This window comes from Silene latifolia, chromosome 2 (genome assembly GCF_048544455.1).
Source record: "Silene latifolia isolate original U9 population chromosome 2, ASM4854445v1, whole genome shotgun sequence".
NCBI lineage: Eukaryota > Viridiplantae > Streptophyta > Magnoliopsida > Caryophyllales > Caryophyllaceae > Silene > Silene latifolia.
The window spans coordinates 171670615-171688816 of record NC_133527.1 but is presented as its reverse complement, the minus strand read 5'-3'; the positions used below and the strand labels follow the sequence as shown (position 1 = coordinate 171688816).

Sequence of the window (18202 nt, the reverse complement as noted above, 5' to 3'; positions counted from 1 at the left end):
CCTTTACTTTTCAAAATTAACCCTATTAATCAACAGTAGATCTCACTTCAGACGGCTTATTCCGTCCGAAGGCTTCAAAGAGGCCGTATATGACCATAAAAATGATCACATCGAGTCCGTCTGAAGCTTATGTGATCACATAATGCAATTTCATTCAAAACCCTCTTTGATTAAGTGTGTTTTTACTTTTTTTACATTACCAAAGAACTCTTACAAAACTCACGGCAAGTAAAAATCATCCTCATCCAAAGAGTTAAGTTAACTAGGTCACCAACCTATTAACTCTTAAATCTATTTTTATTATTTTGGCATTTTTTTACTTGTCCAACATTTTTTACTTTCCCAATCATTTCATTCAAGTATTTTTCACTTCCTAAGACTCATTTTCCACTAGATCATGAAGAAGGGCCGATTTGGTGAGAAGAGGTTATCACATGACCTTCTTTTTTCATTGGGTTATCACTTGACCCACCCCTTTCATGACTCCCTCGTAACCTTGGATGGCGATGATCATAAATTTGTGAAAATTTGTGAAATAGAAGAAATAAACTTTATACATTAGTTTAATTAATATCTTAAATATTTGAAAAAGACAATCGTTAAGAATTTTTATTGGGAGAAAGTGAGTATACGTTCGACAAAAAAGGAGGTCAAATGTATGAAATGAGTTTTACCCACTTTGCAATAGTTTCTTTTTTTTAGTAAAAGGAAATTATTTGAGTTTTGAGAAAAGGAGACGTCAAATTAGCAGTAAGAATTTGACTTGTTCCGACTTTATTGTCAAAGTGTAAAGGTAAGAATTCGAACAAGGAAAAGGCAATGGAGAATAAAACAGTGAAACAAATGTTTGAAAGAGAAAGACAAAGAAGAGTGAGTAATATACAGCCATACATCCACGTAATTTCTGCACTAATTTAAGAAACAAACCTCTATAAATTATTTAGGTTATTAGATTAGATCACTGATTTACAAATATGACTTCAAATTTTGGTGGACCCTCACCTCAGACATTGCTCAACCAAGTGTGTGGGATTTGTTACCTGGATCCTCCATGAGGGATGACCAATTATGTGATAAGAGAGCTACTAAGACTCCATAAGTCTTAAGATGAGTCAAGTATAATTAACATGTTTTAAAAATATATAGGGAAAAGTAATATGTTTGTTTTATATATATATATGAGTGATATGATAATTAACATATTTTAAGTTTAAGACGGATAGTTTCGCCTTAAATGAGACTTTGCGTTAGGAAACAGCGAAATTGAATTTCAAAGTTCTAGTAATGGCCTATTTACGTCCAACTTTTGGTACCGACTTACTGTCAATTATTATGAAAATGAATTAATCGGCATTAACAAGGTATTTTAAAGTTAAAGTGAAAAATCATTTCAAATAGCAAGAAATAGGGAATACAAATATAGGAAATTTGAATAACTTTTTGATTAGGTTAAAGTTTAATTCATTGTTAAGAGACATGGTGAGTTAAAGTGCAGCCTAAACTGATCCGCCAACATTCCCGTAGGATTGACGGTTGATTCAGAGTTAATCAGTTAATCGTAGTAATTAATTTAGTAACCGTGCTCACCATCCTAGTAAGTAATTGATTCTTGGCCAATGAATTAATTAATAACATTCATTTAAGAAAAACGTTATTTCATTTAAAAGGGTGTTGTGTAAATTGGGAAGAATCCTCTTGTAGGAACTAGGAAGCTTCACTCCTCTTCGATACCTCCACTTGGGAGTTGCTACTCTACAAATGGTGGCATTTTGATATTCCACACATTCTAGAATAAGACGGACAATCTTACACGGTATTTTTTACATAATTGGACTATTGCACTGTTCATATTCATATTGATATTCATATTCTAACAAGTCACATCCCCTGAAATTCGAAACTCTTAAACAAATAGAAACCTTTCCGTCACTCCTACCAGCAGGCAAGCAGCTGCTAAATAAAGCAAAGATTCCCCTTGTTAAAACACTTCCGTTTCGCTCATCAGTTTCCAAACACACACACACACACACTTGACTCACTACTCTCTTCCCACAAAACCAAACTCAACTTTCTCAAACATGTCTGCTCCCTAAACACCTCCTCCACACCATGACATTCCCACACCACCACCACCACCTCCACCTGCTCCTCTTCCTCCTCCTCATTCCGCTCATCGTTTCCATCTCGAATCCCGAAATAACCGCCCTCCTATCAATTAAATCCGCTCTCCACGACCCCCTCTCCTCCCTCTCTTCCTGGGACCCAACCCTCACCCCTTCCTCCTCCCCCTGCACGTGGCATGGCATCACCTGCACTTCCACTCACGTCACCTCCATCCACCTCCCTTCCCTCCACCTTTCCGGTCCTCTTTCCCCCCTCATCTCCTCCCTCACACACCTCACCACACTCTCCCTTCATTCCAACTCCCTCAACGGCTCTCTCCCTTCCTCCCTCGCTTCCCTCACCCGCCTCTCCTCCTTATTCCTCCACTCCAACTCTTTCTCTGGTCCCCTCCCGCCTTCATTTTCAAATCTCTCCTCTCTTGCCGTCCTTGACCTGTCACACAACTCCCTCTCCGGTCCCCTCCCGGATTTACTACCTCCCTCGCTACGGTTCCTTGACTTTTCTTATAACTCGTTTTCTGGACGCGTCGCTGCTGTCCAGTGGACAGCAGCTATGCGTCTTCAGGTCGTGAATTTGTCCGGTAATAATTTTACCGGACAAATTCCCGCCTCTTTCTCTCTTTTACAAGAGTTGAAGTACTTGTATTTAGACAGTAATGATTTATCTGGGCCGATACCGGCTGCATTGTCTAATTGTACGCAGCTTGTGCATTTTAGTGCTGATAGGAATTCGCTCGCTGGGGTTCTTCCAGCGGGTATTCCTGCGTTGCCGGAGATTCAGGCTATTTCTTTAGCGAATAACCGACTCTCCGGCAATGTTCCCAGCAGTGTTTTCTGTAAGGTTTCGGGTTTGGGTTCAAATTCGAGTTTGAGGGTTATTGATTTGGGATTTAATGGGTTTGATGAACTGGGGAATTTGGATAATGGGTGTGTCAGTAATTTACGGGTTTTGGTTCTTCAAGGGAATCAAATCAAGGGTGATTTACCCACTTGGTTGGGGAAGTTGAATACATTGGTTAATTTGGATTTATCTAGTAATTTATTGTCTGGGTTAATTCCTAGAGAAATTGGTAAGCTTGTGAATTTGGAGGAGTTGAGATTGGGAAATAATTCTTTAACTGGAAATATGCCTGTTGAGATCAAGAACTTGACTTCTTTACAAGTTCTTGATCTTGGTGGGAATCATTTTTCGGGCTTGTTGCCGGAGTTTTTGGGCGGTATGAGAGGGTTGAAGACGCTCTCCTTTAGTAGGAATCATTTTTCGGGGCCGGTTCCTGTGAGGTTGGGTGGTTTATCAGGGCTTGAAGGTCTTGACTTGAGTGAGAACAGTTTGAATGGTAGCATACCAGTGGAGTTGATGAGGTTGAGCAACTTGACCACATTAAACCTTGGTGGGAACCGGTTTTCGGGTGAGATTCCGGCTACTATTGGGGATCTTGATCAGCTTGCCGTGTTGAACTTGAGTGGAAATGGGTTCTCTGGGAAGTTCCCTGATAGCTTAGGAAATCTGTACAAGCTTAGTACTTTGGATTTGAGTAAGCAGAATCTAACTGGGGAGTTGCCTTCGGAAATTTCGGGTTTGCCTAATTTACAGGTTGTTGCATTGCAAGAGAACAAATTGAGTGGTGATGTTCCTGAGGGTTTTAGCAGTTTGTTGGGTTTGACTTATGTGAATCTAAGCTCTAATAACTTCAGTGGTCATATACCATCCACATTGGGTTACCTTAATTCTTTGGTGGTCCTTTCAATGTCCAATAATCATATTTCGGGTTCTATACCGCCTGAGATTGGGAATTGCTCTAGTTTACAGGTTCTTGAACTTGGATCAAATTCTCTGACTGGTGAAATCCCATCAGATGTTTCTCATCTCTCGGGTTTGAGCCGGCTAGATTTAAGGAGGAATGGCTTGTCTGGTCAAATCCCTGAAGAACTCTCCAATTGCTCTGCTCTCAACTCATTGATTCTTGAGAGAAATAACCTCTCTGGAATCATACCGGTTTCATTTTCAAATTTGGCCAATTTGACAATACTTGATCTATCAGAAAACGATTTGACCGGTGTGATTCCTGATAATCTCACAGCCATCCCGACATTGACCTACTTCAATGTCTCGGGAAATAACCTTCAGGGAGAGATACCAAGTGGGCTCGGTTCTAGGTTCACTGACCCGTCATTATATGCTGGTAACCAGCACTTGTGTGGGAAGCCTTTAGCTAAGAGTTGCCCATTAAATAAAGCTGCTAAGAGGCGTCTCACATGGCTGCTAGTCATAGTCCTTGGGGGAACATGCTTATTAGCATTTTGCTGTTGCTTTTACGTGTTTAGCCTGGTCAGATGGCGGAAAACCCTAAGAGAAAACGGGACAAAAGAGAAGAAACGTAGCCCAGCTAGAGCTAGTTCTGGAACCACAAGTACTGGCCGAGGTAGTAGTGATAGTGGCGGTCCAAAGCTTGTTATGTTCAATAACAAGATCACATTAGCTGAGACCATTGAAGCCACGAGAAATTTCGATGAAGAAAATGTCCTTAGCAGGACCAAGTATGGTCTGCTCTTTAAGGCTAGCTACAATGATGGAATGGTTCTCTCAATTAGACGACTCCCTGACGGGTCACTCGATGAGACCATGTTCAAGAAAGAAGCGGAAGCTCTAGGGAAAGTGAAGCACCGTAACCTCACAGTCCTTCGTGGGTACTATGCTGGTCCACCTGACCTAAGACTGTTGGTGTACGACTACATGCCTAACGGGAACCTTGCTACTCTCCTACAAGAAGCGAGTCACCAAGACGGTCATGTCCTTAATTGGCCTATGAGGCACCTAATTGCATTGGGGATTGCTCGTGGCCTAGCGTTTTTGCATACGTCTCAACTGGTACATGGTGACGTAAAACCTCAAAACGTGTTATTTGATGCTGATTTCGAGGCACATTTATCAGATTTTGGGCTAGACAAGCTCATGGTCACAACCCCAGCCGAGCCCTCCACGTCATCAACCTCAGTCGGAACATTAGGCTACGTCTCACCCGAGGGAGGTGGGACCGGAGTTGTGACAAAGGAATCAGATGTCTATAGCTTTGGCATTGTCCTGCTTGAGCTTCTAACAGGAAAAAGACCTGTAATGTTTACTCAAGACGAGGATATAGTCAAATGGGTCAAAAGACAGCTTCAACGCGGTCAAGTTACAGAACTCCTAGAACCCGGATTACTCGAACTAGACCCGGAATCCTCAGAATGGGAAGAATTCTTATTAGGCATTAAAGTAGGCTTGCTATGTACTGCACCAGACCCTCAGGACAGACCCAATATGTCCGACATCGTGTTTATGCTAGAGGGTTGTCGAGTTGGACCCGATATCCCCTCATCGACTGACCCAACCTCGCACCATTCACCCGTTTAAACACGCCCGTTAACCCAAGGTCGAAACCCAATTGTTGCGTTAATTTTTAATTTTTAATTTTGTTTTTTAAAATTAGTGTAGTTGTTGATGAATTTAATGATTGTAGACTGTAGTATGAATATTTTTCAACTTTTTTCCCGTGAGTTATGGATTATGGTTGGTGTGTTCTCTATTTTTGAACGTAGTTTAATTTCGTGGGGCATTATAATCCGGCTCAAAGTTTGGGTCCACATGTGTAAAGTAAGGATCAAATAAATGCAAGTTTTTCAAGCTTCACAGTCAACGATAGAGACCCATAGAATAGGTAAGTTAAATTGTGGGACCAACAACTCTGTTTCCCGCCAAATGACAAAAATAATTCTGATTTGGTCATGTGGCAAGAAATATAGCCGTTGTGTTTTAACTTTTGAGAGTGTCGGATTTTGGTCAGGGAAACATATTGGTAAGATGATAGTAGGCTAAATTACAATTTTGGGTGTCCTATAGAATCAGCAAAACGCTGTGTTTCGAGACAGTTGTGTTGTGGTAGAGGCAAGGGAGGGCTATTAGGACTTAGGAGCGTTTGTCCTTATCGGGTAGAGAAAAAAGTTAAAGTTTTGAACTGTTTACTATTTTTTCTTATAAAACATTCGTTCACCTTTGCTGAAATATTTTTGCATACGTTAAGTTTAAATCCTGACCATACTACAAAGATATTGCCTAGGTGAATTATGGATGTTTACAAGTTACGAGAAAAGGGGAGGTTAGATGTATACGGCAACCACTGGGGGAGTGAAGAGGGAAGCTAGTAGGGGCACTCGCCCCCACTGAAATTGGAAAAATTCAAAATTTTTAGTTAAATTTTTGAAGTTTTTTCAAATTGAACTTATGAAATTATACGTTCGTCCCCGCTAAATTTTTTTGTCCCCGTTCTTGGCTCCGCCGCTGCTTGCAACACGGCGTTATCCTTGTGTTAATCTGTGAAGAAAACCACCCATATATTCTCACATGAGTGTCTTACGTTGATAAAAGAGGAGAGAAGTTACCACTTTATAAGATAATGGGCTACTTCCTCTAATGCCAATTGGTTTTAGAGTGGCACCTCCTTAACCGTATGAAGCGGATTCTCTCTCTCTCTTTTATTGGGATGCGGCCAAGACCCGTTACATGATTTAACATAATCATCCCTCATAAACGATTAAACGATCTATTATTATAATCTACTCCGTATTTCATTTATTGGTAGAGATTGATAAAATCATAAAATGTACTACTCCGTATAAGGATTTGAAGGCAGTATAATAAAAATGGAAAAAAAAGAGTACTCCGTAATTAGGAAGCGAGAAATGAGGAAGCAAGTGATAAAAAAGCATGGAAGTGCGAGAAAGCATTAAATGGGAAAGACATAGGGAAATGGACAACTTGAAGGTAAAGCTGACAGTGTTACCGTTAATGTCTAGGTCTTAATAATAGGGAGTCTACTTAATTAGCAAAGAGGATACTCCATTACTAGTAATTAAGCGTGGTTTAGATGTTGCTGTACGTTGTATCAACATCTAACAATCTAACATGTAGTGTACGACGTAATTCCAAGTTAGAATAATACTTCCTCCATTCAACTCCAAACTACCATATTGGTTTTTGCATACTATTCACAAATGAATCTTCAATTGCAATTTTCTCTCAATATATAAGTGAAAATATATTCTTGTGGGATCTTATTTGATTCGTCTTTACGAGTATATTAAAAATATGTAACTTTTATAATTTTTGCATATACGTAGCTAATGATATTTACCGCGCAAAACATGCGTTGGCAAACGTGAAAAGTGTACTATGGTAGTTTGGAGTTGAATGGAGGAAGTACTTGTCAAATTTCACTGCTTTCAAGGTTTTGGACTTCTTAATTAAGTAGTAACTCTAGTAAGCCTTCTTCCGATGTTTTCATGCACGCATAATTTGTGTGTTACCTACCTAATGTTACTTGTCTGTAAGTAGACCCGATAATACGATAAGTAAGTAGAATCGATAATAACTCAGCCCGGTACATCAATTGACCCGAAAAGACCTGATCCAATAACGATACGACTCGACTCGAGATGGTAGCTAGGTTGACCTAATATGATCACTTGACTCGATTTACTAAAATGCAACACATACAATATTATCGTTTGATTCGCTTGTATGATTCTTAATCAAATGGTTGATTAGACCGTTTAAACGAGCGATTCGTTTATTAGACCGTGTTGATTGTAAGATTGTATTGTATTTATGAAATAATAACTGCCGAAAAAATAGGTTATTTCAACCTATCTCGAACATTACGTTATAAATGTACGTGGGCATGACAATTGCAAAAAGATTTTATAGATATAAGTAGATTTCTGAAAAAGTATAGTCACAATACATTAATTTAATAGCATCATCCAAAGGCACAAATAGGACTATACATCCAGTTGTACCATAAGCATGGTACAACCAAGGTATAAGAATCCGAGCTTATATGTATTCTTTCTGAGCTAATTTAAAGTTCATGTTTTTAATGTGTAAATGGATAAGTTCAATACTTTCTAATAAAACTCATATTCTTTAACATAAAGCTCAGATACTTTATCACAAAGCTCAGATTCTACACCGTACAACATATACAACTGGTTAATGAGACTCATGAAAAAGCCTTGGACCATTGATTAAAAATTGGAGTTTTTAAGGTACCTGCCCTCTATAACTGTTGATAGGAATTTAATGGTATTTATGCGTTTAAATGGAATATCTAAAACTTCAATTTTGGAGTTTCGGCTTTTCAATTTTGAGTAAAACTTTTTAAAAAATTTACAGGCTTTAAATTTCATTAATTACTGCTCTGGGTTTTGTGTTGTGGGTTTCAGGTTGCTAGAAATAATCTCACTGCAACTGCACACATGCTTTACTGCCACATTGTCAGTAACTGACTTGATAGTAACACAATTTACTCGTCATCTTTATTGGTTTCAGTCCCCACACCATTTTTACTCGAATTTTTTCAAATTACAGTTATAATGCATGTAACGTCCCCATCGATTGTAAGTTGTATTGATTATTGACAGAGTGCATTTTATTTGATACGGAGTACGATTATTAATATAGGAGTTTTTTGTCAAAAACTACCTAACATTTACCTTATTTTCATAAAGACTACCTAAAGTTTTTAATTTTGCGAGAAATTACCTAATATTTTTTTTACTTTTGTCGAAAACTACCAAATTGAAATTAATGAGCAAATTCGACAATTTTTTTTCCAAATTAACTAAAATTCCGACAAATAAGTCAAAATGCCAATCGAATTAATCATAATTTTGTCCAAATTAGTCACAATCTCGGCCAAACTAATCAAAATTGTAGTAAAAAAAATTGAAATAAATGTGTTAGTAGAACTAATCAAAACAGTTGGCGGTGGTTAAGTATTGTAAATAATGTATGTTCAATGCCAAAAACAATGTTTTCGAGTTAGAATTTTGTCTAATTTGATCGGATTTTTCAATTTGGTAGTGTCTGAAAAAAGTCAAGAAAATTTAGGTAGTTTCTCGCAAAATAAAAAATTTTAGGTAGTATTTATGAAAATGAGCTAAATATTAGGTAGTTTTTGACAAAAAAACTCTTAATATAGCTATAAACAAGGGCGTTCAAGTCGAAATCTTACTTTGGATCGCAGGTGGAGTGGGAGAATTGGATAGTTGAATCGAAGAATCTAATCGAGGATAAGTTACAAATATCTTGGGTAAACAATCTTACGTGAAAATATTAATTCGTAAAATATTTTATGAAGTTTAGTGAAAAAAGTGTTGTTAATGAAGCGGAAATCTTCAGTGTTATAAAATTAGAGCATAAATGAGCCTTTAACGATCTTAACATCGATCCTAAACGATCTTGTATTGTTTTATGTGATCCTACTTGAGTCTAAACAATCATGCCATGGTTTGAACCATTTTTTACATTTTGGATCATAGAGCGTACAACCCGGATCGCGATTTTAATAACGATACATTGTATGCGATAATGAAAATGATACTTTATGTTGTTTAAGAAATCTCGATTTGAAATAATTGAACATTTTGCAGTCCCACCGTATTAAGAATATTATATATTTAGTTCTAACTTTTAAGACCCTGTTCTTTTTGGTTTTAGAGTTAAACTGAACTGAACGGAGCTGAACTAAACTAAACTGAATAAAGCTAAGTTACTGAAGTGAGCTGAAAATAAACCGAAAAGAACCGGACCTAAATAGTATAAAAAAAAAGTACATATCAAAATATTAGTCCAAGTAGCAAGAGAAACACCGTTAGACCATTGAGACTGCTGATGCCATGGGCCTTGGTAAATAAGCCCACAGAATGGTAAACAGGCATAAAGACATCCTTGATGAAAATCAACTGATATTAAACCACTTAAACTATGGCCCGATTCGAAAAATTGATCGAAATGACCTAGAAATAATTCTAAAATAACCAACTTTTCTTCAACTTGAACCAGAAAATAATCCGACCGAGGAGCCACTTCCAATAGCCTAAACTATAAATAGATAAATTTATTGAAAATTTGCTCTTAAAAGCTTAAACTCAGAAAAACATTGCAAGTTAAATTAAAGTCGCGATTGGTGTTGGAGGGAGAGCCCAAACATTGTCTTCGTTATGGAGACAATGATTAGTGCGAGTAGATTGGAAAAAATTAGGAATAAATGTGGTTTTTTGTCTGGAATTTGTATTAGTAGTAATGGAAGGTCTGGTGGTTTAGGTTTCTGGTGGAAGGACATTGATGCCCAACTCCTCTCTTATGACAGGCATCATATTGCTATGAAGGTGGTGGGGAGCGATGGTGGAACTTTGTGGAAAGCGATAGGTGTGTACAGGTGGCCTGAAGTGGCGAATAGACATAAAACTTGGAGTATGTTGAATGCGTTGTGTAGAAATAATGCAGACCCCATGGTTCTCTTCGGTGATTTCAATGAGATCCTTTGTGACAGTGAGAAGGAGGGTGGCGTGGTTAGGAGCGAGCGACAAATGGATGCTTTTCGATCAGCTCTTGATGAGTGTGCTCTGGAGGATTTGGGTTTCTATGGCAATATCTTCACCTGGCAGAGAGGGAGAGGGGATGGTACTGTTATAAGAGAAAGGCTTGATCGTGCCGTTGCAAATTTCGAGTGGTGCCAACGTTTTCCTAAGGCGGTGGTTCGTAATTTTCCTCTATATTCCTCTGACCATAGTGCAATCCTAATACATGAACAGGTAGAGGGAGAACAGCACAGGCAAGGGCAACGTTTTTGATTCGAACCGTATTGGATGGCGGACCCGGAGTGCGAGGGGGTGATCCAGGCGGCTTGGAATCACGTGGGGGGTGGTAGTGTGATGGAGAAGGTGGAATACAGCTCTAGGAAACTCCAAGGTTGGGCGCGTACTAAGTTTGGAAACCTGAAAAAGGAGATTAGGGCAAAGGAGGAGGAACTGGTGACATGGCAAAAGAAAGCACCTTCGGCTGACATGCTTGCACATTACAAAAAAGTTGTGGAGGAGCTGGAGAGCCTTAGGCAGCAGGAGGAAACTTATTGGTACATTAGGGCTCGAAAATGTGAGTTACGGGACGGAGACAAGAATACCAAATACTTTCACCACAAAGCTCAACAGAGGAAGAAACGAAATACTATAAAGGGAATTGAAGATGAGGATGGTGTGTGGCAGACAGAGGAGGAAAAAGTCGCGAACATTTTTGGAGAGTATTTTGGTCAGCTGTTTTTGTCAAGTAACCCCGTGGCTTGTGAGGAAACATTGAGATGTGTCAAGCCCGTCATAGAACCTTTTATGAATGAATGCTTGGATGCACCGGTTACTGACGAAGAAGTCCAACATGCGCTCTTTAATATGCACCCCAACAAAGCACCGGGGCCGGATGGAATGCACGCCCTCTTCTACCAAAAATATTGGCATGTGGTGGGCAGGGACATATGTAGCTTTGTGAGGGAATGGTGGAATGGGGGAGGAGATATGGAGCATATTAATCACACGCATGTGGTCTTGATTCCGAAATGCAACGATCCAAAGAAGGTAACTGAGTTCCGCCCTATTAGTCTATGCAATGTGCTATATAAAATCATTTCGAAGACCCTTGCTAATAGACTTAAAGGTTTCCTCAATGATGTTATAACGGAGAACCAAAGCGCTTTCACACCCGGGAGATTCATTACGGATAATGCTCTTGTCGCTTTTGAAATATTTCATGCTATGAAGAGGGGGGGGGGAGAGGGGAGGAAAGGCAATATTGCCCTTAAATTGGATATGAGTAAGGCTTACGATAGGGTTGAGTGGTCTTTTTTGGGGGAGGTGATGAGGAGAATGGGGTTTTCGGATACTTGGCGAGGGCGGATACGGAGATGCATTTCAACGGTGTCACAGTCTTTCTTGATAAATGGCCGGCCAGTTGGAGGTGTTAGACCGAGTAGAGGGCTTAGACAAGGGGACCCAATTTCCCCTTATCTCTTCCTTTTGTGTGCAGATGCCTTCTCTCATATGTTTCGGGATGCGGCGGAGCGAGGGGCTATCCATGGGATGCGGGTATGTCGTGATGCACCTAGGGTATCCCACCTAATTTTTGCCGATGATAGCTAGTATCCTGTTTATCAAAGCAACTACTGAGGAATGCTCGACTATAGCTAACATTATTAGCAAATACGAAAGAGCATCGGGGCAGAAGATTAATCTTGATAAATCGGAGATGGTATTTAGCAAAAAAGTGGGGTCTCAAATGAGGGATACGGTGAAGGAATTGCTAGGGATTCGGGAAGTTGACAAACATGAAAAGTATCTGGGGTTACCTACGATTATCGGGAAATCCAAAAAAGTCATTTTTGCAAGCCTCAAGGAAAGAATATGGAAGAAGATGAGAGGGTGGAAAGAGAAGCTCTTATCCAAACCGGGAAAGGAAGTCCTTATTAAGGCTGTGGCCCAAGCGATACCGACATATATGATGAGTATTTTTAGCATCCCTGAGAGTCTTATCGATGATATTCATGCAATGCTCGCGCGCTTTTGGTGGGGCTCAACGGAGGCTCAGCGTAAATTGCACTGGATAAGTTGGGACCGCCTTTGTGAACCAAAATCAGTAGGGGGAATGGGGTTCCGAAACCTGAGAGTGTTCAACCAAGCTTTGTTGGCCAAGCAAATTTGGAGATTGATGACTCAGCCAGACTCTTTGGTGGGGAGGGTTTTGAAAGCTCGATATTTTAAGCATAGCTCTATAGTGGAGGCCAGACGAGGCTATGACCCGAGTTTTACGTGGCGAAGCTTATTGGGTTCGAAAGAGCTTGTTTTGGAAGGATTGAAATGGAGGGTTGGAAATGGGCGAAGTATTGGCGTCTGGGACGAGGCCTGGTTACCGGGATGCTATGCGGGAAAGGTACCTACACCAAACATAGAAGCTGACCCAAATGTGAAGGTTTCGGATCTTATCGATGAGGAGCATGTGTGCTGGAATATGGAGGTTTTAAGGGACCTGATGACGGAGGAGGACATCCAGCTGGTTCTCAAATTACCGCTAAGTAAGAGTTTACCGGATGATGAAGTGTTTTGGTGGCCGACAAAGGACGGGAAGTACTCAGTAAAATTAGGGTATTGGCTAGGACGAAGTAACCGAACAGCTCTGGGGATTGATGGGGTCGAACATTGGAGATGGAAGAAGATTTGGAATTTAAAGATACCACCTAAACCGACCCATTTTGTTTGGAGGGTGTTTGCGGATATTCTACCTGTTCGACAATCCCTGTTTCGCAGACATAGCTCCCCAAGCCCACAGTGTAGCTTCTGTGAGGAGGAGGAATGTAGCGACCACGCTATCTTTCGATGCGAGTGGGCGAAAAAACACTGGGAAGCGAGTGGTTTTTGGGAGGTTATGGCGGGAGTACAGAGCAATTCTTGTCGGGATCGTATTTGGGAGATGTTGCAGAATTTGGAAGAACAAGAGCATGGCCGGTTTTTAGCGATGGCATGGGCGATATGGACAATCCGTAACCAAAGACTCTTCGAGGAGGCCCCACCACCCGAGCTTGTGGTTATTTCAGGTCTAATCAAGATGGTGGTCGACTACCAAAATTATGCGGACCACGTCATAACAAGACCGAGGTGTGTTGAGGAAGTGGGTGGAAATGGCTGGTCTCCCCCAATGATGGGCACGATTAAAATTAATACCGATGCATATATGGCCGGAGATGGTTCAGTAGGGCTGGGGGCGGTGGCTCGGGATGGCAATGGTACTTTACTGTGGCTTGGGTGTAAGAGAGTGAGGGCAGAATGGGATGTGGAAATAGCGGAGGCTCAGGCGGCTATCTTTGGTCTCGGTTTGGCTAAGGAAAGGGAATTGTCAAATATTGCCTTCGAAAGTGATGCGCTGAAGTTGATTATGGCTGTGAAACGCAGAGATCGGGTGAGAACTCCGTTTGGCTTGTGCGTGGATGATGTAAGAAACCTCTTAAATTCTTTCGAGATGAATGTGTGTTCTCATGTAAAACGTGGGGGGAATACCGTTGCACATTGTGTAGCGAGAATGTGTGAAACTGTAGGGGAGGAAAGAGTTTTTGTATCGGATTTCCCGCAAGGGGTTATCTCCCTTGCGGAGATTGATTTAATATAAAATACCCCAACCCCAAAAAATAAGTTCATAATTACTACATATGAAGCATCTTCTTCATCCATAATCGTCTAAACATGCCCTCCTCACCATTGAATGCTTTTATTATTTTCATTAAACTCACCTCCTCAAGTCCCTCTTCAAACTTAAATTTGCCGAGTAACAGACGTACTTGGTCTTTTAAATCAACCTTTTTCCACCCTAATTGTTCTATCATTGACAAGTGAACCTCCCATGTAATTGTTTTTCTCATAATAATATCATCTTATTTCCGAAATTTTGATGTCCAAAATAAGATATAGCTGTTCAAACTAACAATCTTTGAGAATATATCAACTCCTATTCAATTGTTTATCTATCAACTTAATGTTAGTTTCTTTCTCAGTCTTTCTGTTTGCAGGGTCGAGAAGCCTCTTAATTGAGAAAATATTAGAGATGGATCTATGTGAAGACATTTCCTAAACACAAAGATTTTTCACAAATAAGGATTTTATGACATGATAATTATTGCTCCAACAATTTCTTTTGATATGAAATTTCTCCTCTCTGCCTTTCTTTTGTTTCTCATCTAATAATAATGTTATCTATGCATGTTGATGGTTGAACTAGTTTAGATCCCGCGCAATAAATGCGCGGTATTTATAGAGCTTTTATTTTTGTATTATTTATTCATGCTAAATTAACACCGCATTAGTTTTTCATATTTCACGTCATTATATTTTGATGAGAAAGTAATTGAACTGTGAAACTAATAAAGAAAATTGAGTAATGTCATGATTTTAATTGTGTAATGAATTTTTTTTCAAAAAACTAATAATTTAATTTTATAAACTTCTCAACTTATTTTAATGATTTTTTCTATCCAATGGCTTTCTATAGAATTTTGCTTTTCAATGTATTATTTATGAGATTTAAATTGACAATTCATTTATTTTTCATGTTTTTCCTCATTGTATTTTTATTTGAGAAATAAAAATTTAAATCGTAAGAAGATATTAAATGAGTATTTTTATGAAAGCTTTTGTTTTTTGTTTTTTTACCGAAATATTAATGATGTTATTTTACAAATATTTACTAATACCATATTTTTAGGCGCAACTTCTTATCATAAAAAGTTAATGAACTTTTATCATAAGATTCTTTAAAAAAAAGAATTTCTTTATAATAAAAAGACCGGAGATAAATTTGTGTAGAATGTGAAATATTGAATGTCATAAATATTTAAATACAAAAGATTATGTCTATTTATAACCTATTATATACTAAAAATACCAAACATTATTCTAGGAAATATGTTTTAGGCGGGAAAATTTGGAGTTTCGCCTATTCTTTTAGTAAATAGGAGATGGTCTTATGAGTAATGGTAATTTGATGATATTTTTTGAAGATATATTATTTGACGTAAATATTTGGATGATTGACGGTATATTCTTTTTGGCAATGATTTTATATATTTCGATTAGTGAAAGATATATTTCGAGATTTGTAATATATGAACCCAAATTTTTTGCAATGATCGAGGATTTTTTTACCTGTAGCAATATAGCAATGATTGGACTGAGGATTTTATCTACGTTTTTTGGCAATCAAATTTTACATTATTTTTGGGCAAGATCATTGATATGATCTACATTTTTTGATATCTTATAATGATTTCAGCAACTATAATTTGCAGAATAATATATGCAATCAAATAATAATCCTTGGGCAAGATAATAAGTTATATTTTGCTGAAATCATTATCTGGGTAGTCAAATAATATAATATATATGATCTACATTTTATGATATCTTATAATGATTTCAGCAACTAAAATTTGCAGAATAATATATGCAATCAAATAATAATCCTTGGGCAAGATAATAAGTTACATTTTGCTGAAATCATTATCTGGGTAGTCAAATAATATAATATATATGATCTACATTTTCTAGCAATCAAATAATATAATATGTGATCTACATTTTCTGGCAATCAAATAATATATGAAGCAATCAAATTTTACCTTATTTAGTACTTAGTAGAATAGAACATTATACATAATGATTTTTGGGAATCATTTTTACATTAGACTTAGCCCATAGTAGAATGCAAACATTAAAGGCTCAATTAGAAGATAAAATTTTAGGCGGAAAAAAACGTAGATTGACCTATTCATTTAGTAAATAGGGGATGAGAAGTATAAAATTGTCACATGTTGAAGTTTGATAAGAATTTTTATACTGTTATTAATAGATTTATATAAATTATACCCGATCAATTTTACCCTCTCAATTTTGTAGGAGTACATTTAAAAGACATGAATCATATTCCTCGGTTTCAATTATTATTACTTCCTTCGTTCGGTCTGATTTTATACGTTTGTTTAATATATATGAGGTGTATTCCATATTATACAACACATAGAAAATTCTTTTCATGAAAAATCAAATTTTGGACTCATTATTACTTTTTTTTTTTTTTTTATGAGATCAAAAAGCGGTAATTTACTTTTTTCAAGCCAAATAGTATTTGTATTTGTGTAACATTCATTAGTTTGAATGTACGTCAGGGTGATGAATGTTAAGAAAGAATTTATCTTAATAATTCATTTTATTCTGACCATCTATATAATCTAATTAAAAGACCGGGTAAAAGCAATTAATTTTCTTACACATGTCGCTAGCAATTGATTTAATTCCACAAAGGATTAGCAATCAATTTACTTTTTATACACTTTAATTAATTATTTAATCTATATAATCTAATTAAAAGGTCAGGCAAAAGCAATTAATTTTATTACACATGTCATTAGCAAATAATTTAATTCCACAAAGGATTAGCAATCAATTTACTTTCTATACACTTTCATTAATTATTTAATTTATTTATTAATTACCAAGACAAAAAAGAATAGCAGAAAAAGGAGTAGCAAAGAAATGGAAATGCAAAAAAATGACAAAAAAAAAAAAGAGTAGTTTATTATTCACATTTCACCCAACCTCATCCAATTTCACTTCCAATTCCACCGATACCAAAATACCAACTTCACTCCCCTACTATTATCTATCTATGATCTATCTATCTATACAGTTTACTTAAAAGACTACATAAACCGTTTAGTTTTATTTCACATGACATTTCTAACATTTAATTTTAATTCACATGACATTTTTTAAATCCATTCATCCATAAAATATTATATTATTATTAATTATAATTAAAAGGGTAAAGTTAAACAAAGACTGTCTAAACCATTTAATTTTATTTCAAATGACATTTTATAATCCATTACTTCGTACGATATTATTATTATATATACAATCAAAAGGCTACCTAATCATTTAATTTTATTTCACATGACATTTTTATAATCTATTAATTCATAAATTATTATTGATGGGGTATATTCTGCACCCGCTGACCGAGTCAACATATTGAGGAAGGTCAAAGCTAATAGACAGCAAGTCAACATATTAACAGCCTAACCGACCAAGCCTGTCGGCCTGTCACTTGGGTCTCGGTCTCGGCAACTAGCCGGCCGAGAAGCATATCCGCGTACTCACATCCATCCCCTCGGCATGGAGTCAACCAGGCCTGCCGGCCCGGCATGGGTCCCTCGGCCGAGAGTAAGATAGTCTTTCCACTTGCTATGCCACTTGGCCACTTGGCCACTACGTGACAAAAGGTGAAAGTCTATAAATACTCCACTTCTCTCATTGAGAAAAGGATCCGAAAACTATCCCAAAAACCAACTGAATAATCTGGTATAAAACTCCCTTATCTCTCTACAATATACTTTGCCAAGTTAACACACAACTTATCTCTTTAAGTTTACTGACTTGAGCGTCGGAGTGAGTACGTTCGGCCCCAAGCCGAGCCCTCAGTTTGTTCATCTTAAACAGGAAAGAGTGAAAGGAAGAGTCAAGCAACGACATCATTCAACAAGCTTAAGTGCTCATAATCCTGCTCCGAAATTACACCCGGAACAATTGGCGCCGTCTGTGGGGAATAGATACTAAAAGCTAGTCACCTACCTTAAAAAAAAAAAAAAAAAAAAAAAAAAAAAAAAAAAAAA

At 37.8% G+C, this 18202-nt stretch overlaps 2 protein-coding genes across 2 annotated transcripts; both read left to right on the top strand.

Moving 5' to 3' along the window:
• Positions 1–1867: 1867 nt before the first annotated feature.
• LOC141643365 (uncharacterized) lies at positions 1868–5689 on the top strand. The gene has a single exon (XM_074452501.1). The coding sequence runs from the start codon at positions 2110–2112 to the stop codon at positions 5515–5517; it is 3408 nt and encodes a 1135-aa protein (XP_074308602.1). The 5' UTR covers positions 1868–2109; the 3' UTR covers positions 5518–5689.
• A 4483-nt stretch (positions 5690–10172) lies between these two features.
• Positions 10173–10796, top strand: LOC141641626 (uncharacterized). The gene has a single exon (XM_074450280.1). It carries the CDS (start codon positions 10173–10175, stop codon positions 10794–10796), a length of 624 nt encoding a protein of 207 aa, XP_074306381.1.
• The last annotated feature ends 7406 nt before the right edge of the window (positions 10797–18202 follow it).